The sequence below is a fragment of the Phacochoerus africanus genome, chromosome 11 (genome assembly GCF_016906955.1).
Source record: "Phacochoerus africanus isolate WHEZ1 chromosome 11, ROS_Pafr_v1, whole genome shotgun sequence".
In the NCBI taxonomy this organism is placed as follows: domain Eukaryota; kingdom Metazoa; phylum Chordata; class Mammalia; order Artiodactyla; family Suidae; genus Phacochoerus; species Phacochoerus africanus.
The window spans coordinates 122614056-122640666 of NC_062554.1; the positions used below are offsets into that span (position 1 = coordinate 122614056).

General features: G+C 51.0%; 1 protein-coding gene across 1 annotated transcript in view; it reads left to right on the forward strand.

Annotated features, from left to right (window-relative positions):
- CACNA1E (calcium voltage-gated channel subunit alpha1 E) overlaps window positions 1-25006 on the forward strand; it is a 312718-nt gene extending 287712 nt beyond the window's left edge. The window contains exons 38-47 of the mRNA XM_047754407.1: window positions 2786-2882; window positions 4904-5009; window positions 7734-7841; window positions 8417-8517; window positions 8814-8920; window positions 13129-13240; window positions 16693-16821; window positions 17812-17992; window positions 19219-19409; window positions 21631-25006. Coding sequence (XP_047610363.1) covers window positions 2786-2882; window positions 4904-5009; window positions 7734-7841; window positions 8417-8517; window positions 8814-8920; window positions 13129-13240; window positions 16693-16821; window positions 17812-17992; window positions 19219-19409; window positions 21631-22173 — 1675 coding nt within the window. The 3' untranslated portion in view covers window positions 22174-25006. The remainder of the gene's footprint in view (window positions 1-2785; window positions 2883-4903; window positions 5010-7733; window positions 7842-8416; window positions 8518-8813; window positions 8921-13128; window positions 13241-16692; window positions 16822-17811; window positions 17993-19218; window positions 19410-21630) is intronic.
- Window positions 25007-26611: the final 1605 nt, after the last annotated feature.

Sequence of the window (26611 nt, forward strand, 5' to 3'; positions counted from 1 at the left end):
TTGATTCTGTCCTTTCCACAGGATGCCAGAATTCTCTAACAGGCTCCGCCGTGAAAGGGAATTGATAAGACAGGTCACGTTCCTGGAATTCTGACTGCTTCTGACCAAGCTGCCTGTGGGCTGGGTGGCAGGACTAGGGCTTGCGGGGAGAGCATCGCAACTCCTTCCCAGGCTGCACTCGGAGCACAGATCCCGGCGGGCTTCTGCCAAATAGAGAGGCGTGTGCCCAAGCAGAACTTGGGAAAAATCTGCCACAGAGAGAAGCAAATTCCCTCGTGCCAACTGTGCTCCTTGCTAATTAGCCTAATGGGCCAATTCTCTCTCACCGTCAGTAGAAAGACGCTGACTTCCCATTGCCCTGACAAGCGGGTCTGTGTCGCTGACTGCAGTCAGCGCCTGTGAAATGCCAAGGATTGTGCAGTCCACGTCTCGGCAGCCTGCTGTCTGCTCTTGACGGCGGTCAGAGGCATTTGTGAACTGGTGGGCTTTGTGCTTAAAGGCCTACCTGGTCCCAGGCTCCATGTCCTGCATCTGGCCAGGGAGGGCCAGACTGGTATCTCAGGCTGCTTGTGGTCACTAGGCATTGAACGGGCTCAGATTTCCTTAGAAAATTGGAGTCAGTGCGGTTGGCAAGGTGATGGTCCTCTGATGCTTACCGTCCTCAAGCTCTCTTGGCCTGGCTTTGCTGGGCCCAAGGAAAGAAGCTGCCCTTCCTCTTCCCGCCGTCCCCTTCATGGCTAAGCTGTCATTCCTCTCCTACCCTTCTCTGAGTGTCCTATTAACCCACTGTGCTTCCTTTACAGCGGCAGGATCCCGTATAAGGATATGTACAAATTAGTGCGGGTGATCTCGCCGCCTCTGGGCCTGGGAGAGAACTGCCCCTACAGGGTGGCTTGCAAGGTTTGCCTCCGGTCCCCAGCCGTGACCATGACCATGACCGTGACCGGCGGCGGGGTGCAGCCTCCAACCCCCCCTCCTCTCCGTTCTGCTCCACCACCACTGCGCCACATGAGGGAACCTTCATGTTGCTTTCCTTTGAGTTTAAAGAGGTCCAAACCCTCCCAGAACCAGCAGCTGTTACACAAGGAAGAAGGGCACACTGGGGGGCGGCGGGGAGGTGGGAGAAAAAGTTAAGGACTTAAACAACGGAGACTTGACCTGTTTTGTTCACATCTGCACACACTCACTCGTGCGTGTGTCACACACACACACACATCTGTCTCTGTCTCTCTCTTTCCCACTGCACCTTAATGTGTGGATTTAACCAGAGGGACCTCTCCCTCCTCCAGAGAATACGGAAATCTTTTTAATCCAGCAAAGAGTTCTGGTTTCCTTCCCCTGGAGATGGAGAGCCTCCTTTTAGCAGACGAGTATCCCTAGCCCATAAATATCTTAGAAAAGTGGGACTCCTAGCATCCCCGCATCTTCCCAGCCCCCCAGATCCTGGAGGGTTTGGCCACAAGCAGTTGTAAAAGCGACAGGAAGGAGGTGAGAAAGACTAAAAAATGAGGGCAGGAGGTGAGGCTAAAAATGTAAAGAGAGAGTGGGTGGCGTGTGGGAGACTCAAATAGCTTGGAGGGTCTGGGAAAGGTCTCAGTAGAGGCGGGAGGGCCCCAGAACAGATTTCTTGCTTGTGGGGGGGTCTGTCGTAACTGCTGAGTCACTGCTTGTCTGTGAGACCAAGGACTGTTGTTCAGGGGCACCCAGGACCTCCCTCTCTCTCCAACTCTGCCCCCCCTCTCCCCGGGGGACGGCAGCACAGCGGCTCCACCAGCCCCTGCCCAAGGCCAAGCCCACTAGATAAGGAAGCCACTCCTGGCACACGCAGCAGGAGGGGAACATGGGCTCCCTGGGGCATAGCACAGCCTGGCAACTGGAAAACGACTTAGGCCCAAGAAGATGGCAGCCTGGGTGACGGGAAGGAGCTGACCTGGGATGGTGACAAGTGATTCCAGTACTCGGGAGGCCGAACAGCTGCCTCTGCAGAGACTCTTTAAACTCCACCCTGGTGAACCCTGCAGCCGCATGTGGGAGAGCCGCCGGGAGGGCAGCATGGCATGCGCGATGCTCCTCCTCCTCCTGGTTTTGTTCCTTCTGTCCCCAGCATGCCTCACCCACCATGCTGGGGCCCAGGGACCCCTCTTCTCCACAGAGCCAGGTGGAAGCAACGAGCCAACTCTGAGCAGCAGCCACAGCCCACCACTGCCAGCGCCAGCCGCCGCCGCCTTCTCACAGCACACGGGGGGATACACGAGGCTCCGCCTGTGGGTTCAGAGCAGGAGACGGGCCTGACTTCCAGGCCAGGGCGGGTCCCCAGTGGGGGGCCGGAAATCCTAACCCACGGCTGGATCACCGTCTATCCGGTTTATACCGCTCGCACACAGCCCTGGGAATTGCAGACAGGCGTGTGTTGTATGGGGGGACGGAGAACGTGAACAGGGAAGCAGGGGGATGCTAAGCCCGGAGGAGAAAACGGGGCATCCCGACGCAGACACGAGAGTCAGAGGGTCAAAGGTCGCCACCACGTTCCCGGGTCTGTGTGGGGCGTGATATAAATCCGCACCAGGATGGAGATGCGTGTCTGATTTGCCTCAATTAACAGGTTTCCTATTCTTTTCCTGTTTGTCTATTTTGTTTCGTTTTTCTTCTCCTGTTTTCTGTACTTCTGTTTGTTTTTGCTCCCCGGGAATGCCTGGTCTCCTCTCCTCCCCGTCTGCATCTGTTCCCTGCCACCCTCCCTGCCCCGCCACCTGCCCCTCTCCCCCTCCCTCCCCGCCATGAGCAGTGGCCGCATCCATTACACTGAGATGTATGAAATGCTGACTCTCATGTCACCACCGCTAGGCCTCGGCAAGAGATGTCCCTCCAAGGTGGCATATAAGGTAGACCACCCCTTCCTTTGTTCTGGGCTAGCGACCCCGCAGGAAATGGGATCCAGCTGTGGGGAGGCCAGAGGTGGGGAGCAGGAGGGGCTGGGGAGGTGGAGGCGGAGGGAACCCAGCAGGCTCTCAACCAAGAAGGGATGAGACAGAGGACAGGGTCAGGGAGGTTCACAGAAGCATGAAGAATCCAAACACACGGTGGTTTGTGGAGCCTCTTGGCCGTGGGGATTTTTTTCTGTGTGATTCTCTCTTTCTCCAAGTGTGTGGCTTCTTGTGAGTGGGTTACTAGAAGGGAAGTGTTGCGTAGCACGCTTCCTTGCAGAGGAGGCAGAGCGGTGGCCTGCGGGATAGCAGATCTGAGCAAGCAGGAAGCCTATAGGCAAGACAGCTATCAGAGCTCACTGATAGAAAAAAAGAAATATCCTCAGCAGATAAGGACATAATGCCGAAATTCCTCTAAACGTGGTCCATGAAATTTTCAGCGGAGAGGAAAACGCTTAACCCATTTCTTCCTCTGTGATGTAGGAAGGAATGATGGCTTGGTTCCTTCTAGGTATCAGGAGAAAAAGAGGAACAGCGTGATAGACGATGCAACTCCCGTGCCCCTTTAGCCCAGCTACTCGTTTTTCTTAGCAGCACAAAGGAAAATGCGCACACGTTGCATTCCGCATCAGATCAGCTCATTGGCACGACGGGGCTGTGGGTGGATTCCCCTCAGCTCGCTTAGGGCAGCGTTGTCCAAAGGGAGCCCCTTGCCCTTAGGATGCCCAGAGCTTTGGGGGCCTGAGTTTTGTCTTCACTTTGGTAATCACTGTTTAGACTGACCCTGAACTCTGCTGCTCTCTCCTTCACCTATGAATACACCTCAAGGATGTTGCCCCTACTTTAGAAGCTTAAGGAAAGATGGAGCTCAGACAAACCAAATGGCTTTACTCTCAGAGACACCGTGTTGGTGAATCACATCAGGCAGGATGTGCCAGTGGAGTATGAGAGACCCTGCCTTGGGAAGAAACATTTGCCTTCCTGCCAGGCTGGTGGTTCTGCCAGAGGACCTTCTCCCGCTGCTGCCTCCCAATGTATAGCTCCAGAGAGCATCTCATTGGAACAGGGCCCCTTAGGGACCCTCACCCACCCTACTCCCTGGCCCGTCCTGTGCAGCTTAGGGGCTGGCATCCTTTTTGCTCATGACGCCACATCCAAAAATCTCAGCTGGTGGCACGTGGCCCTGAGTTCTTTGAATGTCTGGGGTGAAGCTTGGTGGGAGAAGGGATGTGGGGATTGGAGGAAAAGTTAAAAAAAATTCCGAAAGCAAGATACTCTCTGGAAAGTGGATTTGGCCCTCTCTGTTTGATCCCCTTCCTCCGGGTGAGGGGAAGAAGGCCGGCCCACTCTGCTCCCGCCTTGGTCACCCTCCTCTCCTCCTCTCTTTTCCGCTCTCCCAGCCCTCTTCCCCTGGACCCTGTTTGCCCTCTCCCACTTGTCCATTCTCCTCCGCCTCATCCTTTGGATAAGCTGGACTTCTGCATGTTCAACCATGTGCTGGCAAATTTCATCTTTGGAAGACTCAAAAAGGGGGCATCAGGATGCACCTTTCAAGTAGGAGATGCAAAGCACTATCTTTCCATCTGCGTTTTGGGGGGTACTCATGGGGCCAGTGGAAATCTAGCCCTGAAACAGGGAAAGGAGCCACCTCGCAGAGCTGACTCCTCCCCCTGAGCCTCGGTTTTGAGGAATCCCCGTTAAAGACATTCCGAGGACTGTGGAGGGGTCCTACAGAGTGATGAGTCCCTCTTTGCTTGGAATTCGGCATCATTCTCTAGGAAAAACACAACAAAACCCAAAATGAAACAGCAGCCAATGAGCCTCAAGTGAGAAGCAGGGAGAGGACAGGCCGGGGACAGGGGAATCCTTGCCCTTCTTTTTTGTCTCTGCATTTGACCTTTGCACTTTTCTTCCCTTCTCACCAAGGTTTCTTTCGATATATTTTTTTTTTCTCCCGCTGTTTCTTTTCTCTCACGCAGAGGTTGGTCCTGATGAATATGCCTGTGGCTGAGGACATGACCGTCCACTTCACTTCCACGCTTATGGCTCTAATCCGGACGGCTCTGGACATTAAAATCGCCAAAGGTCAGTAATCCTAGGAAGGAAAAAGATGCTGGAACAGCTCATGCGGGGTGGTACAGGATGGAGATGCTTGATGCGTATCCATCCATCAATGCGGTGACTTGGAAATCAAATGGTAGGGTCCCAGTTTCACCTCTGAGACAGAATAACTGTAATCTCTGCCCTTTCCTCCTGGTGGTGGAATGAATGGTTTGATAATCACCGAGGATCCTTTCAGGTATGTGATCATTGGTATCTGGCACATAGTAGGTCGTTTAGAAATATTTATTGAGCAAATGAGTTTTGATTTCATTATGTGGTATCTTTAATGTCTTGGACACTGTCTGTGGCAGGTGTTATCATGGCAGTACTTTTTGCTTCTTGATTTTTAATTCAGTGACTTAGACAAGAAAGGGAAGGGTGTTCCAGTTGTGGCTCAGCGGGTTAAGAACCCAACATGTGTCCCCAAGGATGTGATTTCAATCCCTGGCCTCACTCAGTGGGTTAAGGATTCAGCACTGCCATAAGCTGCAGCGTAGGTCCCAGATGCGGCTCGGTTCTGGCATTGCTGTAGCTGTGGCATAGGCTGGCAGCTGCAGCTCTGACTGAAGCCCTAGCCTGGGAACCTCCCTATGCCACGGGTGTGGGCCTAAAACATGATGGAGGATCATGTGAGAAAAAGAATGCATGTATATGCAAACTGGGTCACTTTGCTATACAGCAGACATTGACAGAACATCGTAAACCAACTGTAATCATTTTTTTTTTTTTTTACTAAAAATAAATTATCCAAACTGTCCTCAAAGAAACCACAGGCAAATGGCCACTAACATGGATACAGTCAAGACTGGGCTCATTTCAGGAGCATCAGCACCTGCTCTCAGATCGTCCCGTGACCTAATGCATTAACCCCCTGTCAGGGGATGGGAGGAGGAGGATGGGCAAGGGTCTAGTTGGAGGACATTCTGGGAATTCGGGAGAGGAGCTGGAGAAGGGCTGAAAGGGGAGTGCTTGTGGAATCTGAGGTCTGTTAAAATGGAGAAGGGTGAGCAGATTCAGAAGCAGCAAAGGGGATCTAGTGAGAAATTACAGGCACTTCACTTAGGCATTTGCTGGACTATTTGTGCACGTTCTAAAAGTCACATTTCTGGGAGCAGAGTTGAAGTTCTCTAACCACCGCCACACTTCTCTTCTGCCCTCCCCTCAAATGAAGCCAAGTTGGTTTCAAATGTTACAGGATATTTTATGCCTGTTCCATGGGTGGCTTGGCTTAAGAGTCTTTTTTTTTTTTTTTTAAAGTTATGTCTAACATTGAGCTGTAACACAGACATAAATCTTAAGTGTACAATTTAATAAATTTTCACCAAGTGAACATAAACTTATAACCAGCACTGAGATCAAGAAACAGAGCATTGCTATGCTTTTTTCCAGTCAATCTCTCTTCTCAACGGTTTACATTGTTTTTGCCTTTTTAAAAAAGTTTTTTTTAATTGAAATATTGTTGATTTACAATGTTTCATTAGTTAGTGCTAGACAAGCTTGCCTGTCTTCATGCTCCATGTACATGGGATCGTATAGTACGTTTGGGTTTTTTTGGTATCTGGCTTCACTTACTCAAAATTATGTTTGTGAGATTGAGCCACATGGTTGCATGTGGCTGTAGTTCAGTCATTATCATTTTCATGGTGTGACATTACCAGAGTTTATCCATTCTGCAGGTGATGGGTATTTGAGTAGTTCCTAAATTGTGTCTGTTGTGAACAGTGTGTGTGACTATGAACAATCTGGCACGTGTCATGATACACATCACACATTTGTACAGGGAATGTACTCAGAAAGAGGGTTGCTTTTAACTCCTCTGTCTGATAAAATTCAGTGAAAATTTCTCTAACCTTCCTAATCTTGTCTGATCCAAATACTTTTTGTTTTTGCTTTTTTGTCTTTTTAGGGCTGCACCCACGGCATATGGAAATTTCCAGGCTAGGGGTCGAATTGGAGCTACAGCTGCTAGCCTACATCACAGCCACAGCAATGCCCGATCCTTAACCCACTGAGTGAGGCCAGGGGTCAAACGTGCATCCTCATGGATGCTTCGTTTCCACTGCGCCACAACGGGAACTCCATTTTTTAAATTAATTATTTACTTATTTTCTTTTTGTCTTTTGTCTTTTCTAGGGCCGTACCAGTGGCATATGGAGGTTTCCAGGCTAAGGGTCTAATCAGAGCTGTAGCTGCCAGCCTTTGCCACAGCAACACAGGATCAGAGCCGCATCGGCGACCCACACCACAGCTCCTGGCAACACCGGATCCTTAACCCACTGAATGAGGTCAGGGATCGAACCTGCAACCTCGTGGTTCCTACTCGGATTTGTTTCCACTGCACCGCAACGGGAACTCCCGAATCTTTTTTAAAATCAGGTCACTCAGCCTTTGGGGTCAGGGTCCTGGAAGAAGTGATGCGCATCTAAGGCTGGCTCTGTGGCTCTTTGCTTTGCCCTTTGATATGCTGAGCACCCGGGAGGCTTTCTGAATGAGTGAGGAGGCGGATCTTGGTCCTAGGGCCTCAGATCTCCTAGGTCCCTGAAAATGGGAGCTTCCTGAGCAGAAAGACCCAGTAACTGCACTAAGGGCCCAGATTTCCTCTGAGAATATGAGGCACGGTGCTGACTCGGTTCCCGCCTCACCTGCTCCCTCTGTCCTTGTCCTTTCTGTGTCTGTTTTGGTTGTTAATGACTCATCTCATCCTAGGTGGTGCAGACAGGCAGCAGCTAGACTCGGAGCTGCAGAAGGAGACCCTGGCCATCTGGCCTCACCTGTCCCAGAAGATGCTCGATCTGCTTGTGCCCATGCCCAAAGGTGCGGGGTCTCCTCCTGGGGACCCTTGTCACCGTAGGCCCAGCATGCCAGGACCACATCTTTTGGGGGCTGGGGGGAAACGCAGAGTGATCAAGGCAGTAAGGGAAGGGTGCTCTTTTCTTCTTCGGCCACAAAAATGCCTCACTTCTTAAGTCCCTTTTGTCATTAGTGGGAAACAGTTTCTTAAGAGAGGTCCCTGGGGTGGTGGATGAAACTTCTTGGGTGCGTGGTCCTAGCCCTTCACTTAACACAGTTAGGCAAACCCTCAAGCAGCTGGGGGGAAGGCGGTGGTACTAAGAGATGGAAATGTGACCCGAGGCGGGGTGTGGGAGGGATGCTTACTCAGGTGCTGCTTATCCTCAGTGTCATCACCCCCCCTGGTGGTGACAGCTCCCTGAGGATAGACAGACATGGGGACCTGGTCCGTCTGTGTCCTCAGTGCCTGACACAGACAGACCCCTCGATCGGTGTTGGATGAGTAGGTGGGTGGAGGAGCAAGCCTGCCTCAGAGGTGTTCTCACTCTCCCCCGCCTGTCTTCTCCCCGTTCCCGTGCGCGCCACGCTGGTGTTTTTAGCCTCTGACCTGACGGTGGGCAAAATCTATGCAGCAATGATGATCATGGACTACTATAAACAGAGCAAGGTGAAGAAGCAGAGGCAGCAGCTGGAGGAACAGGTGAAGGTCCAAGACGGTGGCGGCGGGGCGGGGGCGGGTGGCGAGCGAAGGCACAGGCTCAGCATCCCTGGGGCACCGCCCCTGCAAGTGCTGAGAAGCAGAGGTAGGGAGTGTGGGGTCCAGGAACTCTCTGGGATCGGGGGATGAGAAACCCGTGGGGCAGAGGTTCCGAGAGTCACACCGGGCAGCAGTCATGTTCTTGGGTGACTCAAGTAAATGATGTTTCCTCCCATATCAGTGTAATTTCCCACCCAGTCCTTTGAGTTCCTTTTCTCTCTTTTTCACTTGTGACCCAGAAAAATGCACCCATGTTCCAGCGCATGGAGCCTTCATCTCTGCCTCAGGAGATCATCGCTAATGCCAAAGCCCTGCCTTATCTCCAGCAGGACCCCGTTTCAGGCCTGTGAGTATAACCAGAGGGGCCCCAGCTCCCCTGCCAGCATTGTCACTCTCGCCATCGGGCAGATGCAGAAACTCACTGTTTGGACGTGCCCGAGAAATGCAACTGACTCCGAGATGGATGAATGATCCTCTCTGAGGTTGAGAGGACAACATTTTGTGCCTTAAAATGGTTATTCAGCGGGCATAACCAAAAAGCAAACTAAGCATTTTGGTGTTGAGGCCAGTTTGGGAGACGGGGGCGCCACTGGGACAAAGGAAGAGGGGAAATGCTAGTAGCACCGTTTCACAGGAAGAAACAGGACAGCAACGTACAGGGAGTTCCCGTTGTGGCTCAGTGGGTTACAAACCCACTGGTATCCATGAAGATGCAGGTTCAGTCCCTGGCCTTCCTCAGTGGGTTAAGGATCTGGCATTGCCATGAGCTGTGCTGTAGGTCATATACTCAGCTCAGAGTGGCTGTGGTGTAGGCTGGTGGCGATAGCTCTGATTCGACCCCAAGCCTGGGAACTTCTATATGCCACACGTGTGGCCTTAAAAAGCAAAAAAGAAAAGAAAAAGAAAAAAAGGCACTTCAGTAAGTTGCCTAAGGCCATAGGGCTGTCAGGAAGCTGAACTGGAATTTAAGTCTGTTACTTCCAAGCCCAGAGAGTCTTCCCGTTTTACTGTGTTATCTGCAAATGGGACCAAAGGAACCTTCAATCAGGTAAAACAATTTTTTTTTTAAACTTTCTATATGGAGAGTGGAAACCAAAAACCTAATGAAAGAACTTGCCAATTCTGGGTTGCACGTCTTGTCCCAGTGTGGGCATTAGTCATAAAGGATCTGTTATATATGTACAACCAGGGAGATTTCTAGTGAGTGCCCAAAGGACATGAGTCCCTCTACTCAACATAAATGACCTTTTGTGGTTGGTAACTTTTTTTCCAGTCTAACTCTCCTGGAACCAGGAATCCCTAAATATTACACCTTAGTGATTGCCAGAGGCGTGAAATGCCAGGCTTGGGGGTGAGACCTCTGTCGGAATACCATTTGGAATCTCCCACCAGGAATTATGTTCTGCCTGTGGTGGTGGAGATCTGGTTTGGAAAAGCATTGTTTTCAGAGGTCACAACCCAGCCTGTTTGGAAGAAAAGAAAAGGAGCAGAGCCATGCCCCAGGCTCATATTTACAAAACACATGATGTGTTGAGGTAGCAGGCGGGGGTTCTTCTGTCTGCAGAAAACAAGTACGTGTTTCTCTTTGGTCTGTGCAGGAAGGAGGCCAAGGGGCGTGATGAGAGCACTAGACTACCTCCTTAGAAGATCTGTCTTTCAAGGGCCTTTGGCTTAGAAAGGAAAGATACCTTCCCCATCTAGATATGTCTTAGCCATAACAATCTGCAGTACAAAATAACTCCCGCCATTGGCCCCTTCCGACTTCTCTCCCATATGCTTCCTAATGCAGGTACTCATTGATTTGACCAAAATTTACAGAGAGCCAGGGTGACCCAAAAGCTGGCAGTGTCCACGTGGACACAATTCTTGAAAAAGAAAGGACAAGCGTGAGCAAGGTGAAACTGTGCAAGAGTAGGCTATGGGGATGCTCCATATAGGAAGCAGTGAACATAGTTGGAGCATCTGAGGAAGCGTCCCTGAGGAAGTGAACATTTGAGTGAGACCCAAAAGCAAGCATGTCAAGAGGTGAAAGCAAGCATGTAAGTTTGAGGAACCTGAAAACCGTCCTGATGGTTGGTGCACAGCGAGATCAGGAGAGGTAGCAGGGGAGGGGTTTGGAGGGGCTGGGCCGGAGGGATACAGAAGTTTACTTTCATCCAAGGATAATGGGTCACCTGATCATCAGAGTGGCATGATCAGATCCGGGCTTTCCCAAGATCATGCTTTTATGTAGCGTGGGCTCCGTGGATTGAAGGGAAGCGGCTGGAGAGGTGGTAATACCACTTAGTCAGCAGCTGCAACTGTGTAAATTATGAATGACTGTGGCGTGGACTAACAGGATAGAAAAGTATAGAGACAGTCAGATGGAGAGGTAATTCATTCATAGAATGGATGGGATTTGGTGGTCGATTTGCTACATGGCGCGCAGCAGAGGGAGGAATCATTGACCCCCCCCCCCCAGGTGCTGGTTTGAGCCCCTGGGTGGATGTAGGTACATTTCCTGAAACGGAGAAACCATTGGTGCAGCAGGTTGGTTGCTTGGGGCCATCTGTGTTTGCAGAGCCCTGTCTTGTTCACGTAGAGACGGCTCTGGGGCTACTGTGGTGAATGGGCCAGGGCTCCTCTCTTGTGGAGTTTCCATTGGGTAGAAAACCAGATGTGAGCCAGAATTATGGGACAGGAGAAAACCTGTCATTTTTGATATTTAATTACAGTTCCGAAAAGGGCTGGGACGAAAAAGAAAAAAAACTGCAGTGCGATCTGAATGCGTGTGAAGGGGAACTCTGACAGGTTCTGGTGGGGGCAGTTAGCAGAGATTTCCTTAAGGAAATGACGTCTGCTAGGAATTTTGAAGAACGAATTCAAAAAAGAGCTGGCCAGGGGCCAGGAGAGTCAGAAGTACTCTGTGCTGGGAGAATAGCCTTTATTCAAGTCCTGAGGCAGAAAGAAGCCTGGCACATTCAAGCAACGAAGAATGTTAGAATTCAGGAAGCAGGGGGAGGCTGGCGAGGTAGAAAGCAGATCCGACAGAGGCCCCACTCAGGCTTCTGGACGCCATCCTAACAACAGTGAGAAGCCAGACAAGGTTTTCAAAGTTAAGAGGTCACTCGGGGTTCAGACTGTTCAAGTCTCTAAGGTTGTTGAGTGATTTTTAAGGGCCCTCTCTACCTACCTGTGGGGGCTCCTGCAAATGCTCATTTTCCACAGGACAAAAGGGGACCCATGTCCTACAGAGCAGTGCTCATCTCCTTTCCAGCGGCTCTTAGTCATCTTCCTCCGTGTGCCTTCGCCTGACAGTTAAGCAGCCTTGTAAAGAGCAGAGTGCTCTCTAGCAGGTGTAAAAATTCAGCTAAAGCCCTTGCTGGCCGTAGGGGCACAAGTTGGGTGAAAAAAATCTGCTCCTCATATTTTTGCCTATGATCCCAGGCTCAGTAAGACTGTGTGGATGGATTCTTTTGGAAGGAACTGACAGTCCTTGCTCACGCCTCACATTTTCCACTAGAGTCACAGCCCTTAGCAGTAGGCTCTGCAGTGGCTCTCTCAAGATGGGACACTGGCAGAGATGGTGTCCCATCTCTCCCTGCTAAAACTCCACTCCACTGAGAGAGCTGCACCCCAGTCACTGTTGTCCCTCTTCCCATGATCAGGAAACTCCATCTGTATTGTCGGCATTCTTGCCTGGCTTCCAGGGTCACTGTGACTGTAGGGAGCCATGAATGGCAGCCGCAGCCAAGTTCTTAGGAAGGACCGGCTGCCTTTTTTTTTTTTTGTAACCAGCCCAGTGGCTCCTATTGGCTCAGGGTGTCTGAAGGTACCAAACCACTGTTTGGCACCAGACACACTGTGATAGCTCCCCACACTTTTCATCCAGAGGCCTCTAAACACTTGGCCAACTCTGTCCTTGTCCTTGACCTCATCACCATTTAAGTGTCCTCTGACATAGCCATCGACCCAGAGGTTGTCACCTCTTCAGTATCACCTCTGAAATCATTCCACCCAGGTCATAAGCCAACAGACACAGTGTCTGGTATAGAGCAGTCCTTTAATAAATGTGCATGGCATTGAATTGTTTCATTTGGCCAGGGATGTTGGCACAATAATGCCATATTCTTCCAGAGTGGAAGAAATTTTTTGAAAAGACTATGACTGCCTAATATTTAAACAAACTGTTCACTGTTTAAACTATGGCATTTTTCTGCCGAACAGAGAAACTGAGCAGAAACAGGTTTACCATCTAGCATTGGTCTTCCATATGGCTGAGTGTGACAAATGATGTCATTTGTCACAGATATGCTAGTCGCCAGCAGAATGATGAATGGTTCCACATGCAGGTTAAAAACAGTGGTTTCTCTTTTCCAATGCTTTAAAAAAAAAAAAATTCTATTCTAGGGCTAGCCACCTGTAAGTTACCAGGCTTACAAACCAATCGAGGCCAAGGGTGTGGCCCTTGCTGGGAAGGAAGTCTTGTCTGGGTGAGAATTGATAATGGCCATTACGTCGTGACTGATTCTCTCTTATGCATGCATTACCTCTGAACTTGGCATTCCTTTGCAGGAGTGGCCGGAGTGGATACCCTTCGATGAGTCCACTCTCCCCGCAGGAAATATTCCAGTTGGCTTGTATGGACCCAGCCGACGATGGACAGTTCCAGGAACAGCAGTCTCTGGTGAATGAATGAGTTACATGAGCTCAAAAATACTTTGTTGGTTTCCTGATCCCTCCCACTCTCATTTTCAAGTTTTATTTCATAGCCATGATCCATAAGAAAAACCTTTTCTGATAGCCCAACCAATCACCATGGGAGCTTCCAGCCATCTCCCTTTTCATAAATGAGTTCCTCCTGTTCTCTGACAAGTGCTTGCTCTCTGGTTGTACAACCTTAGAGGTTTTGTACCTGCTGCAGGAGCTTAAAATGCTTCAAGCCATGCCCTCTTCATTCATGCTTCTGTGCCTCGAATGGAGAAGCAAAAGTTAGAAATAAAATCTTGCCTTTGATAGGGAACCTTAGGTTGAATCATAAGAATGAGTGGCACCACCGAGGCAGCTTCCTGTAGCCCAGGAATGCCACATGCCAGCCCTGAAGCGCTGCCCACCTCCTGGAGAACTGAGGGGGAGCCTGTGTAACAATGATTGGTGTCCGCTAGAACATGTGGAAGAATCTCATGCCTCTGCTCTGTGTGGGTTCAGGCAAATTGCTCCTTTTGGTCGCTCTTCTACACAATCAAATACATTCTAAGAGGCCCCAGACATCACTCTCCTGAGCCTAAAGATTTTCATTAGCATAAATGGCAAAATTCCTGAGAACTCTACTGAGTGGAGTTTAGAGACCAGAAGGCAGACAAAATTTTCGATTTTACGAATACAAAGCTGAAATGTGATTCCCAGAGATGATGGAGTTTCCTGTTATTCTTAGTTTGGGAGCCATGAGATCATGTTCCCTCCTGAGCTTAGAATTAAAGCCTAGGTCATTGGCTTGGAGAGAAAAAGGGCAAAACCCAGGCTTTCCAGGAGTCTATAGAGACAGCTTGGGCTAAGTGAGTTCCATGTCCCTTTGATTCTAATTCATCTGTGCTCTTCTCTCCCCTTCATTTTTTCCCTGACCCCTCACCACTGCTACTGTGTACCCCAGAGCCTTCCTGAATGGATGGGTGGGTGGAGTCAGTGTGGCCTGTCTGTGGAGGGCATGTCTGATGGAACGGGTAGCCTTCTGAGGGCAACAGACACTTCAGTAACTCCAGCAAATGAGTGATTCCATCTCCAGTGACTGAGACAGGGAATTGTGCATGGTTGTATTGGGGAGACAGCCAGACCAGCCCGCGCCCCCAGTGTCTGCATTGTTGCCTGAGGGTGTTCTTAGTAAGATGGCTAAGAATCCTTGGAGGGATTCCCTGCCTTCCTCTTGCGAAATTAGACCAAGGCCCAAGGACTAATTGGTACAGATGTGTCACTCTTAAAAGGGCTTCTCATTTTATGGCTTGCCTGGTGATGTGTCCAGTGGGAAAAAAAACCTCAATAATGTATCCTTTCTTTCGCAGGGAGGCTTTGTCACATCATCCTTTCTGCAGGTTCCCCAGGGCTGAGCCATAGTGCCAGGACTCTCTGGATCTGTGTTCATCTCATTGTCAGTACTGGCGTGTGTATTTCAAGTCAGGTGTCAGCTCGTGCTATACACTCACCACTGTGTACTGCTGCCCATCCTCTGGGGCCCCCTGCTCCACATCCTGGGGCCTGGCCATGATGTGTGTGTGCGTGCGTGTCTTGCACCACCTCTGATACCCGTAGACTGCAGCGTTGTTATCACATCTGTTGCGAGTCGGACCTGTGTGCTATATACTGCAAACACTGTAACTTACTCAAGTGCACACATCACGTCCTGTGAAGGCAGTTCCTACCAGGAGCCACTCCGCTACATGGTCGTGGAGGCCAAGTGGATGTCTCAGGCACCTCTTCCTTTACCAGTACTGTACTCCTACTCCCAGGGCTTTAGGGTGTCATGTCCTAAACAGAAGAAAGTTTTAGTGTCCAGTATAATCTCCAGATGTCCAGGATATTCCTAGGCCTCTTCGTTGGGTGGCCCATGTAAACATTTTTCAAGCAGCTCTGCTTTTTATGCCGTGACACTGTTTATATAGAGCATGTACATTTGCCAAACTAATATCCTTTACACAGGAAAATTAAGGGCCCTAGAGGACCTTAGAGATTTCCAATCCCACCTTCTTAAAGCTCTCAACTAGCATAGTCCAGTACAATAGCCACGGCCAATGGGTAGTGATTTGGACACTTGAAACGTGGCTAGTCCAAACTGAACTGTCCTCTAGTGTTAAATATATACCAGCATAGTCTCATGAATTTTGTTATGTTGATTACATGTTGCCGTGGGAATGTTTGCATAGATCAGATTAAGTAAAATCTAGTATTGAATTTCATGTTTTGTTTTACTTTTACAAATATAACCACTAGGAAATTTTAAATTATGTAAGTGACTCCCATTTTATTTCTCTTGGACTGCACTAGTCTAGAGCATTCCTAAAAGATAGCTACCCGTTCCCTTTGGGGGATGGTTTCAATCATAAGAAAGCTCTTTTTTTTTTTTTTTTTTTTGTCTTTTTGCCATTTCTTGGGCTGCTCCCGTGGCATATGGAGGTTCCCAGGCTAGGGGTCTAATTGGAGCTGTAGCTGCCGGCTTAAGCCAGAGCCACAGCCGTGCAGGATCCAAGCCACATCTGCAACCTACACCACAGCTCACAGCAATGCTGGATCCTTAACCCACTGAGCAAGGCCAGGGATCAAACCCGCAACCTCATGATTCCTAGCTGGATTCGTTAACCACTGAGCCACGACGGGAACTCCAAGAAAGCTCTTAAAATTATGTTTTTTTAAGGCTTGAGAAGATATATTTGACACTAGAAAATAGTGACTTTCTTTAAAACACTGGTTGCTATTTAATTGACTTTTTTTTTTTCAGATTAAAAGAATAAACCCAACACTACCAACTCTCAAAAAGTAAATTTCACAAAGCTATAAAATCTGGAGACTCACTTAGTGATAAATAAGATGATACTTGACTGGAAAAAGGTGATCTTGGAGTTTCTGTAGTGCGTTAAGAACCTGACTGCAGTGGCTCCGGTCACTGCAAGTTCTATCTCCAGCCTGGTGCAGTGGGTTAAAGGATCCAGCGTTTCCACAGCTGTGGCTTGGATTCAGTCCCTGGCCTGGGAACTTCCAGGTTCAGAAGTCCACTTCGCAGGTGGGGCCGTAAAATCTTTTTAAAAAAGAAAGAAACACAAAGGTGATTTCAACCTCTCAATCCTAAGTAGAGCTTTTGGAAGTCCACTTTGCAGGTGAGGCCGTAAAATTAAAAAAAAAAAAAAGAAAGAGACAAAAAGGTGACTTTTACCTCTCAATCCTAGTTAGAGCTTTCTGTTTGGGACATCTGGTATACCACACATGTGCACACATGGACACAGGCATGCATACACATATAACCAAGGCCTTAAAGATTCAAGTCTCTCTTCAAAAAGCCATTCTTCATATGGAAGAGGCAGAATCATCCACTGGAAGTAAGAAGCAATGAGATGGAACCAAGTCCCACAAGCTTGGCTGTGTGTTTATTTCCAGGAGCCAGAGGTTAGTGAATTAAAAAGCGTGCAGTCCTCTAACCATGGCATCTACCTTGCTTCGGACACCCAGGAGCATGCGGGATCCGGGAGGGCATCCTCTATGCCACGCCTGACTGTGGATCCCCAGGTAAAAAGCAACCACCACCTACCATATGCAGTGGCATCCTGGGCTGTATTGAATTGGTGGGGTATGAAAAAGCATCTGATAGTTTCGACTTGTCCTCGCTCCTTCTCTATAAGCAAGACCTGGCTCATGGGCCTCTCTCCCGAGTCTGTTTCTCCACGGTAGGTTTCCAATGAAGCCCTAACTGCAACAGCCTACCCAGAAAAATGGCATAACTCCCTCTGGACAGGCTCAGCATCCTCAAGATGCAACCAGCCATGCAAGGAATAGTTTCCAGGATCTTCCCCGTGTCTCTTTTCCTCCTTCCCTGGCTCCTCTGGCACACGTGCAGTTACCTACACACACAGCTCTGTGTCAGGACTGTCTGTCCTATAACCGGTACAGGCCACACCTCATTTCCTTGTCTGTTTTCCTGGCTTCTTTTTTTGTCTGTCTGTCTTACATCGAGTTTTGACAGAGACAAGAAGTTTCTGTGGATCTGTCTTGTGGGTCTGTGGCAGATCAAGATGCCATGGTGTAAGGCAGAGCTAGGGAGACCGGGGAGGCAGGGAGCCCTTCAGTAACAAGCTCGCCGAAGCTCTAGCGCTATGGGCCAGGGCCTTCCCTCAGGAGGGCACAACACCCAAAGGCACAGCCTCCCAACGTGGAGACTTTTTGACAGCTGCCCTCACTTGTGTCAGAGCAGCTCAAAGTTCACTGCAGGTCCTAGCTAAGGCCCTGAGGTAGGTGGCTCTGCGGGCAGCTTGCACAGGACGCGCAGCTGCCTGCTTTCCTGAGCAGAGAGAGGAGCCCTGCGCAGCCCAGGCACCGCGTTAACCTAAAGACACCTTTGGAACAGCCTTCTCCAGCTGAGGTCTGAGCAAGAGGGATTCAGGGGAGGTGACAGTTTGCAGTCTTTCCCAATCTCAGTCCCACACCTGGCTTACTTGCAGACCGTGTCAGTCATTAATCCAGACCTTGTGTTCCTCGTGGGGGGGGGGCTCTTGTTTTCAGGTGGTGACAGACCCTAGCTCCATGAGGCGTTCCTTCTCCACCATCCGGGATAAGCGCTCCAATTCGTCGTGGCTGGAGGAGTTCTCCATGGAGCGAAGCAGCGAAAACACCTACAAGTCGCGTCGCCGGAGTTACCACTCCTCCCTGAGGCTGTCAGCCCACCGCCTGAACTCTGACTCAGGTGAGCGGGCTGCAAAGCGGGCCTCTCTGTGCTGCTCCTGCCCCGATGGGCTGATTCGGACAAGAGCGGAAAATCGCTGGACTGGAATCCAGATAAAGATAAGGTGGCAGAGAGTGAAGGGAGAAGGTTCCTTAACAAAGGGGGTTCCCTCTGTGACTCACCTCCTGAAACGAAGCAACAGAACCTGCTCTGGCCATCATGAAAGCTGATGAGGTTGCTTCCCTCCAGGGTAGGGCTGTCGCCATCACTCAAATGCAGGTCTCCCGAGGGCCTTTCTGCAGAACCGCTGGGCTAGCTTAGGGGTAGGTTAAGACCCCTGGCAGGGGCTGGGCTTTACCCACCAACTGCACTTCAGTCCAAATGGTGTGACCTAGAATTGTTTTAGGTATTGGACTTTTGTTTGTTAAGGAAAAGGGTCATATTGATAGAAGCAGAAAATCACCGGTCTGGTTCAAATTATTTCACTAGAGAGGAAGCAGAGAGTTAAAAAAAAGCCGTGACAGGCCCCGTATCAGTGAGTGGCAGAAAGGAGACGAGATGTGCCTTCCTTGGACTTTGGTCTCACAGCATTACGGTAACTGTGTCATTGCTTCACTCACAGCACCTTTTTTTTTTTTTTTTTTTGTCTTTTGTCTCTTTAGAGCCACACCCATGGCATATGAAGGTTCCCAGGCTAGGGGTGGAATCAGAGCTGTTGCAGCTGGCCTACACCACAGCCACAGCCACGCCAGATCCAAGCCACGTCTGTGACCCACACCACAGCTCACGGCAATGCTGGATCCTTAATCCACTGAGTGAGGCCAGGGATTGAACCCACAACCTCATGGTTCCTAGTCAGATTTGTTTCTGCAGTGCCACAACGGGAACTCCTACAGCACCTTCTTAACTCCCTTCTGCTAGTGCCCTCTTCCCCCAAGAACACACACCCATGTTTGGGACATAGACGATTCCTAGGCCACATTTCTGGCAAAGATTCTACCTTGGTGTCTAGCATCAGCAGAAGCGGAGGAGAACGAATGATGCGTCCTTGGATATACACGTCTTTCTGGTGGCAACTTGCATACTTACCTCTTCACAAAAGGTAACTGTCCAGCCTCCCCTTGCAGAGCTCCTGAGGACATGTCTGCAGAAACTGGAATTCTCCAGGGGCCTGGTCCCAGGCTATGAGACTTGTCAGCAACCAGGATGGGCAGGGTTCTGATCCTTTGCTCTGTCATCTCTCACAGGCCACAAGTCCGACACCCACCGCTCAGGGGGCAGAGAGCGGGGGCGATCGAAAGAGCGAAAGCATCTTCTCTCTCCCGACGTCTCTCGCTGCAACTCCGAGGAACGAGGGACCCAGGCCGACTGGGAGTCCCCAGAGCGTCGTCAGTCCAGGTCTCCCAGCGAGGGCAGGGCACAGACCCCCAGCAGACAGGTGAGCGTGGAGAGCAAGCTGAACCTCTGCAGAAAGACAGGGAAGGCGGGCTTTTAACCTTCGGTCATCCTCATGCGGGCATCCACTCAGACCTCAGTTGCGCAGGAAGCTATATCCATTGCGCACAGACATTAGCAACTTCACACTTGTGTGCTCAGAAGTGATGGGAATTCACAGAAATCCACAGAGTCCCTCAGGAAAGACAGTGGTGTCTGGGGGTCCTTCCATCTTGGTCCTCAGAATCCAGAGATACAAAGTCACAACAAGTGAGTTCACAGATATCTCAGGCCAATTTAAGACCAAAGGCTGGGTTTTAGCCAGAAAGGTTTCTTTAACCAGTTGCATGACCCTTCATATTGGTTGGAATGGGGATTCCTTTCTCAATAGGGGATTCAAAAGTCAGGTCAGTTCAACTTCACTGATCTGGTTTTTAGCCACCCCAAAAGGAAGAAGCAGAGGTCCGCTTTTGGTCTGTTGCTGAAACACCAGCCTCGGTCTGTAAGCAGTGAGATCCTGCAGTACAGCACAGGGAACTGTATGTGGTCATTTGTGGTGGAACATGATGGAAGATAATGTGAGGAAAAGAATGTACATATACATGTATGACTGGGTCACTTTGCTGTAGAGCAGAAATTGACAGAACACTGTCAATCAACTACAATAGAAAAAATTAAATCTTATTGCTTTTCTTAAAATGACTGCCAAAGCTGTGTGGAAACATCCTCTGGGGGTTTCTGCCATGGCTCAGCAGGTGAAGACTCTGACTACAGCAGCTCAGGTCACTGTAGCGGCACGGGTTTGATCCCTGGCCTCGCCCAGTGGGTTAAAGGATCCAGCATTGCCACAGCGGCAGGGTAGGCTGGCAGCTGCTGCTCATATTCAGTCCCTGGCCTGGGAACTTCCATAAGCCACAGGTGCGGCCATAAAAACAAACAAACAGAAGCATCCTCTGGTTCTGTTTTCGCCCTCACTAGCATCCCTTGCTCCCTGCCTAGCCCCTACCCCCGACTCCGCCACACACACACTCCAAGACTCTCAGAGACCAGATGGGAGCTCCACCCAACAGCAGTGAGCAGCGGGGAAGAGGTGGGGCTGCCAGAGCCGACTCTTGGAGGCAGTTGATAAGTTTACTCCTAGAGCAAGTGGTATCAAGTTTTGCACAAAACGGAATCACCTAGGGCTTGTTCGAATGGCACATTTGTGGGAATGCAAGGCTTCTGCTTCAGCAGTGAGACCCGCTAGAAAGTGGAACCCAGAAACCTTCATCTGGACGGACCCCAGAATCTCCCAGGAGATGGTGTGCAGATGGTTCCCACGTCACACACACCTTGAGAAGCCCTGTTCTGGAGGTCTATTTACCAACCCCTGGGCCTCAGGGACCCTTGGGAGTAGGTGAGCAGATCCAATCAGGCCTGAACCAGCAGATGAGTTTGTGGGCATAGAAGCTGAGTTAGGCTCAGCAAGCAACTTAATACAAAGATGCCAAAAGAGAAGATGAGGAAGGGTATCTGCTTGCCCTTAGATCCAATTCTTTGTGCTGAGCCATGATGGGAACGCCAACAAACCTGACTAGTATCCATGAGGATGCGGGTTTGATCCCTGGCTCCACTCAGTGGGCTAAGGATCCAGCACTGCCGCTCACAGGTGTAGCTTAGATCTGGTGTTGCTATGGCTGTGTCATAGGCCGGCAGCTGTAGCTCTGATTTAACCCCTCATCTGGAAACTTCCATACGCCACACCTGCAGCCCTAAAAACAAAACAAAACAAACAGTTCTCATGTTCCCCAGACAGAGCAAAACTAGAGCATTCATTCACTTTTTGTGTAATTGTCTTTCCCAAAAGCTTCGAGGCTTTCTTTCAATGGGCCACGTGCTATAGAGAGAGAGCTTCTGCTCATTGCTGCTCAACGACATGTTTGTTCCATGGACTGGCAGCACCTGAGAGCTTGTTAGAAATGCAGAATCTCAGGCCCCAGCCCCAAACTTCTGACCCAATCTGCAGTTCAGCAAGACCCCCAGGGATGCATGAGCGTGCTGAAAGTGACACACCTGGGCTCCACGGTATGGGCTCCTCAGTCTCCCTTAACCTCCACGAGCCTGAGTAGACATGACTGGTAGCAGAGCAGTGGCTCTAGTGGGAGGGGTTAGGGACCTTAACCAAGTCCCAAGGAAGGACACTGCCCAACCTAAATGCCTAACTGCACGTTTCTCCCACTGTTCAGGGCACAGGGTCCCTGAGCGAAAGCTCCATCCCCTCCGTCTCTGACACCAGCACCCCAAGACGAAGTCGTCGGCAGCTCCCACCCGTCCCTCCAAAGCCTCGGCCCCTCCTTTCCTACAGCTCCCTGATGAGACACACTGGGAGCATCTCCCCACCTGCTGATGGAAGCGAGGGTGGCTCCCCACTGACCTCCCAAGCTCTGGAGGGCAACGACGCAGGCCTGCCCGAGTCTTCCAACCCCCGGCACGCACCGCAGGGCCAGCCCGCCTCCCCTCCACGCTACATCTCCGAGCCCTACCTGGCCCTGCACGAAGACTCCCACGCCTCGGACTGTGGCGAGGAGGAGACGCTCACCTTTGAGGCAGCTGTGGCCACCAGCCTGGGCCGCTCCAACACAATCGGCTCTGCCCCGCCCCTGCGGCACAGCTGGCAGATGCCCAACGGGCACTATCGGCGGCGGAGGCGTGGGGGGCCTGGACCCGGCATGATGCGTGGAGCCGTCAGCGACCTCCTGAGTGACACGGAAGAAGACGATAAATGCTAGAGGCTGCTCCCCCCTCCGATGCATGCTCTTCTCTCACACGGAGAAAACCAAGACCCGAATTGGGAAGCCAGTGCGGCCCGGGGGGGAGGAAGAGGGAGGAAGGAGCTGGAAGGACAGCGTGCATCAGCTGAGAAGAGGAAGGGCAGGACAGAAGGACCACCAGTCAAACCCACCCAATTGCTATATTCCCCTTCGCAAGATGGGCACTGCCATAGTTCTGCCTCTTTGCTGGGGAAGGAACCTACGAGACCGTGGAGGGTTATTCCCAGGGGAGAAGGGACACGAGGATGGCTTTGCTTCCCCTTGCCCCTTCCCACTTTTCTATAACCGTGAAGGGACAGAGCCAGCCTGGGTCTCTGCGCACTGCCCTGAAAAGCCTGGAGGACCTTCTGGCTCTTACCTGGGGAGTGTGGAGACCCTGGGAGAGGAATTCATCCCTCCCCAGCTCTTCCTCCCCAGCCAGCACCCCTGCCGCCAGGGCAGCTGCAACCATGTCTCATGCGTGATCCTGTGGCTTGCTTCCATGGAAGCAGCACAGGCTGAGTTCACGACCATGGGATGTCAAGGGTAGGAGGCAGAGAGGGAGGAGAGGGTAGACGGGGAAGGCGTGGGGGTGCTGCGGTGGCCGCAGTCAGCGAGGGCTGGTCTGGATGAGCAAAGCCATAGTGCGGCAGCCTGCCCGCAAGGAGAAGGGCCAAGAAGCCGAGGGCTGGTGGTGCTGGTCGGCACGGTCCTGTCTGAGGCATCACCCACTCAGTAGGTGCTGTGCTTCTTAGGCAAGGAGGCCCCACCCCGGGGTCCACAGAGGTGCCTCAGGCTCTGGTACAGGTGATATTTTCAAAGTGTTTCATGAGCTCTGTGACCAGGGCACTGGCTGCTGAGAGTGGGGTCAGGCTTTGGTGTTGGTGCCCTGTGTCACAGCAGACCTAAGCCCTGGACATGCTGGGCATGGGGGAGCCCTGGAGGTGGGGTAAGTGTGGCAGGGGGCACTTAAGGGACTCAGGCAGGGTCTGTTTTCCAAAGAGTATGGAAATAACCTGTCTGTGGAATGGTTTACACCGCCCCAGCACAGACTGGCTGAAGGTCAGCCCAGACTCGGGCAGGAGGCAACAGGCCTCTGTGCCAGGCAGCAAGGCCAGTGCTGTGCCCAGCCAGTGAGGCCCAGTGCCAGTGGCCCGGCCTTCCTGGCCACTCCCCAAGAGAGCAGCACATATGTATCCTAGGTGGGCTCCCCCTCACCTGATGGGGACTTCCAAAGAGATGGGATGGGCCAACAGATTGAAAGGAAGAAGCTTCAGTGAGAGAAGTCTGAGTTTACTGATGCACTCCTGTGAGGGAGGGGCCCTCCATTTAGCAGCTTCTGCAGCTTCCTTGTGGTGGAGGTAGGTTTGCTAGAATAAGTGCAGGTGATGAGTGCATATACCTCAGCTTAGACCTGGGCTGCTCCTTCTAGCAGAGCAGACCCTGATGGGGCCTCAGCACATAAGGTGTGGCAGGCCTGGGGCCCCGGTGGCCCTGAATACTCCCCTGGGCTTGGCCCCTCCTCAGAGTGGGAGCTGAGCTGAAGACAGCCTCAGGATCTTATTCCTAGCCCTCCAAAACTCAGAAGCATCGAGCACAAGAGATCCCTTTCTTGGCTGATCGATGCTCCTTTATGACCCAGATCATCCATTAGGTGGAAACACATTGCCCCCTATGTCCCTCTCCCGTCCCCCAGCACCACCACTGGCCGGTGGAAGGGTTTCCTGGAGGGGGCTACCAGCAGGGCCTTCCTTTCCCAGCCAGGAGCAGGTGGAGCCTGCCTCATGAGACCCTCCAGAGGGAGGCTTGGAGGCCCCTGCCAGAGATTGCAGGGGGTAAATGCCCTTCTCCTCCTCCAGCCCAGGCAGACCTCGCCTTTTGGGTGGGAGCAGTTGTGGCTCTTATTTTTCTGAAGAAGTTGGGTTTTTTTGTGTTGTTGTTGTTGTTGTTGAAATAGAACTAAGGCGTAGCTGCCTCGGCTCAGAAAAGCCAGACTCCATCCTGTGGCTGCAGAATCATGTGCGATGGCCCTCCCTGCCTTCTCTCCCAGACACGGCTGGAGCTTCAGGCCCACAAACCAAAGTAGTCCTGCAGCAGGAGACCAGTGAGGCAGAGACCAAGGCTTCCTGCTCTGAAACCCTCTTCTCCTTTCACTTTCCTCTCCCACTCAGCACACGTGTGCTGGGGCGGGGGGGAGGGACCAGGCGTGTGACTATAACACCCCGATCCTAACAGGCGTGATTGTTACATAAGACTCAGGCGCTGGGCCTCGTACTGTCTTTAAAGGTTTCCTCTGCTTGGCGTCATTTCATGCCAAAGTGCTGCTCTGGGCTGCTTTGTGCGCACAAAATTGCTTTCTCTCACCTCGGCAATGCAGCTTTCCAGAGGGACAGGCTGCTGACACAGGATGGCCGTTCTGCACCTGCGAGTCTGTTGCCTGTGGTTTGAGAAAGGGGGTCGAAGTGATGCCTTCACGCCATTGCAACAGGAGACATTTAGGCTGGCAGAGCAATCATCAGAGTGGAATTTGCCTGCAAACACCAATTTTACTGTGCCAGGAAACCTTTTGGGACACCTGGGTTCCTTAAACTCACATACATGCAAGCATCTGAGTCCTAAAGAAAGTGGCATAATATCCTGTAGATGCAGGTCCCTGACCAACGACCTGGGATTTTCTAGAACAAGTGAACTTATGAACTCACCTCTTTTATTCCACTTCCCCTGACAACGAAATTAGGTTTCTTGTCCCTTAGCCTGTGTTTACTCTTCTATTAAGACCAGAAAATAAAAGGCAATTTTCTATTAAGTCACAGAACACATGAGCATAATCTTATAATGGTTTCCTTTCTCTTCTGAATAAATAAGAACCTTACCCTTCCCTCTAAGAGCTGACCGAGGTATCAGATTCTGCCTCTTTCCCCTGCAAAGAGGCCCCCATTGACTCTCAAAACCCATGCTTCTCTTTGGATTAAAAATTCTTTTACAGCATCTCGAGCAATTCCAAGCAAAAGAGGACCACCACCAGTGTTGGAACTACCCAACATGATCCAACTCAGCACGGAAGACTCTTTAGCTGGATGTCCGTTTCCCTTTTACTAAGATGAGTCTTCAGGATCTCCTCCAAACCAAAAAAGAGGGAGGTGGTGGGGAGAGCAGGGGGAAAAGAAGGGAGGAGGAGGAAAAGAAAAGAAACCAAGACAGAGAGATGTTCTAACTAGGCTCGTGTCTAGATAACACCTCTCTTTACTTACCAAGGTTCTAGACAGACTTCTGATGGGGAGGCCATGTCTCTTTCTGGGTATCCCTCTGCCTCTCAACCCCCAAGGGGACAGGGTGCCAGCAGGCCATCAGACAAGGCAGTAGGGCTCCAGGCCAGTGTGCCCTGGGAGCTGGGGTCAAGACAGAATTACGCACACTGTGAAGGGACTGTGTCCCCCAGGCTCAGTGTGAGCCATGAACACAGCTGCCCTGTGTAGGGTAGTGCACTTTCGTAGCTGAAGAATCTACATCTACCCTGGGTTTCACTTCTCCCCATTCAGCGTCCCTAGGAGGTACTGACATCACTGATACCATCTCTCGGAAGCTGAACTCCAGATGTTCTGGATTTTGCCGTCCCTTGATTCTGGGACCACAAAGAGAAGATGTCATGTTCCATCCCTCGGCCAGCACGCAGCCTCCACACATCCTCCCTGACACACGCTAGGTGCTGAGCCTGAGTGCCCTCTGCCCTCTGTCCTCCCATCCCAGCCCTTGTTTTGCTGCATGTTCGCAACGACCCAACTCCCGAGGGGGTTAAATCTAATCAGTCCAAGCTTATTTGTCAACACGCCTGCCTCCGCGGTGCCCTCTGCCCTTGGGGAATACTTGATTCTCATGAAATACAGCTGGGGGCTCACGAGGTGATAGTCACAAAATGACCCGAAACAGTGTGAGGTGGGGAATTGCTGCAGAGCGTGTATGAAATGTGCACATACTCACTGAAAGCCCACTGCAGGGGAATTAAAGTGAACAATTTTGCTTTTTTAAAGAAAGTTCTCAGTGTTTCATTCCATCTTCATTTCTGAAGCCTGCCTGGATGTCTGGTTTTTGGACAGACTTGTTTCATGGGTCAAGCCAGGGACAAGGTGAGAGGTTCTTTAATTTCTCAGCTCAGCTATCATACATCGTAAGAGGTTGTATTGAATAAAAAAGGCACATGTGTAGCAGGACGGGAGCAGAGTCACCTATTGTATGCAGATTTTTTTAAAGTTATGTTTTGAGATCCTCAAAGGCCCAATGCCAGCGTGTGCACAGAATCACAGGAGAGTTTCCAGGCCTTGGGATAGATGCTTGCTCACCTGCTTCTCACGCATCCTGTCTGTCCCTCCCTCCTGGATTCCAGGGCATCAGGCACAACCTGGAGTTTCAGGAGAGGACT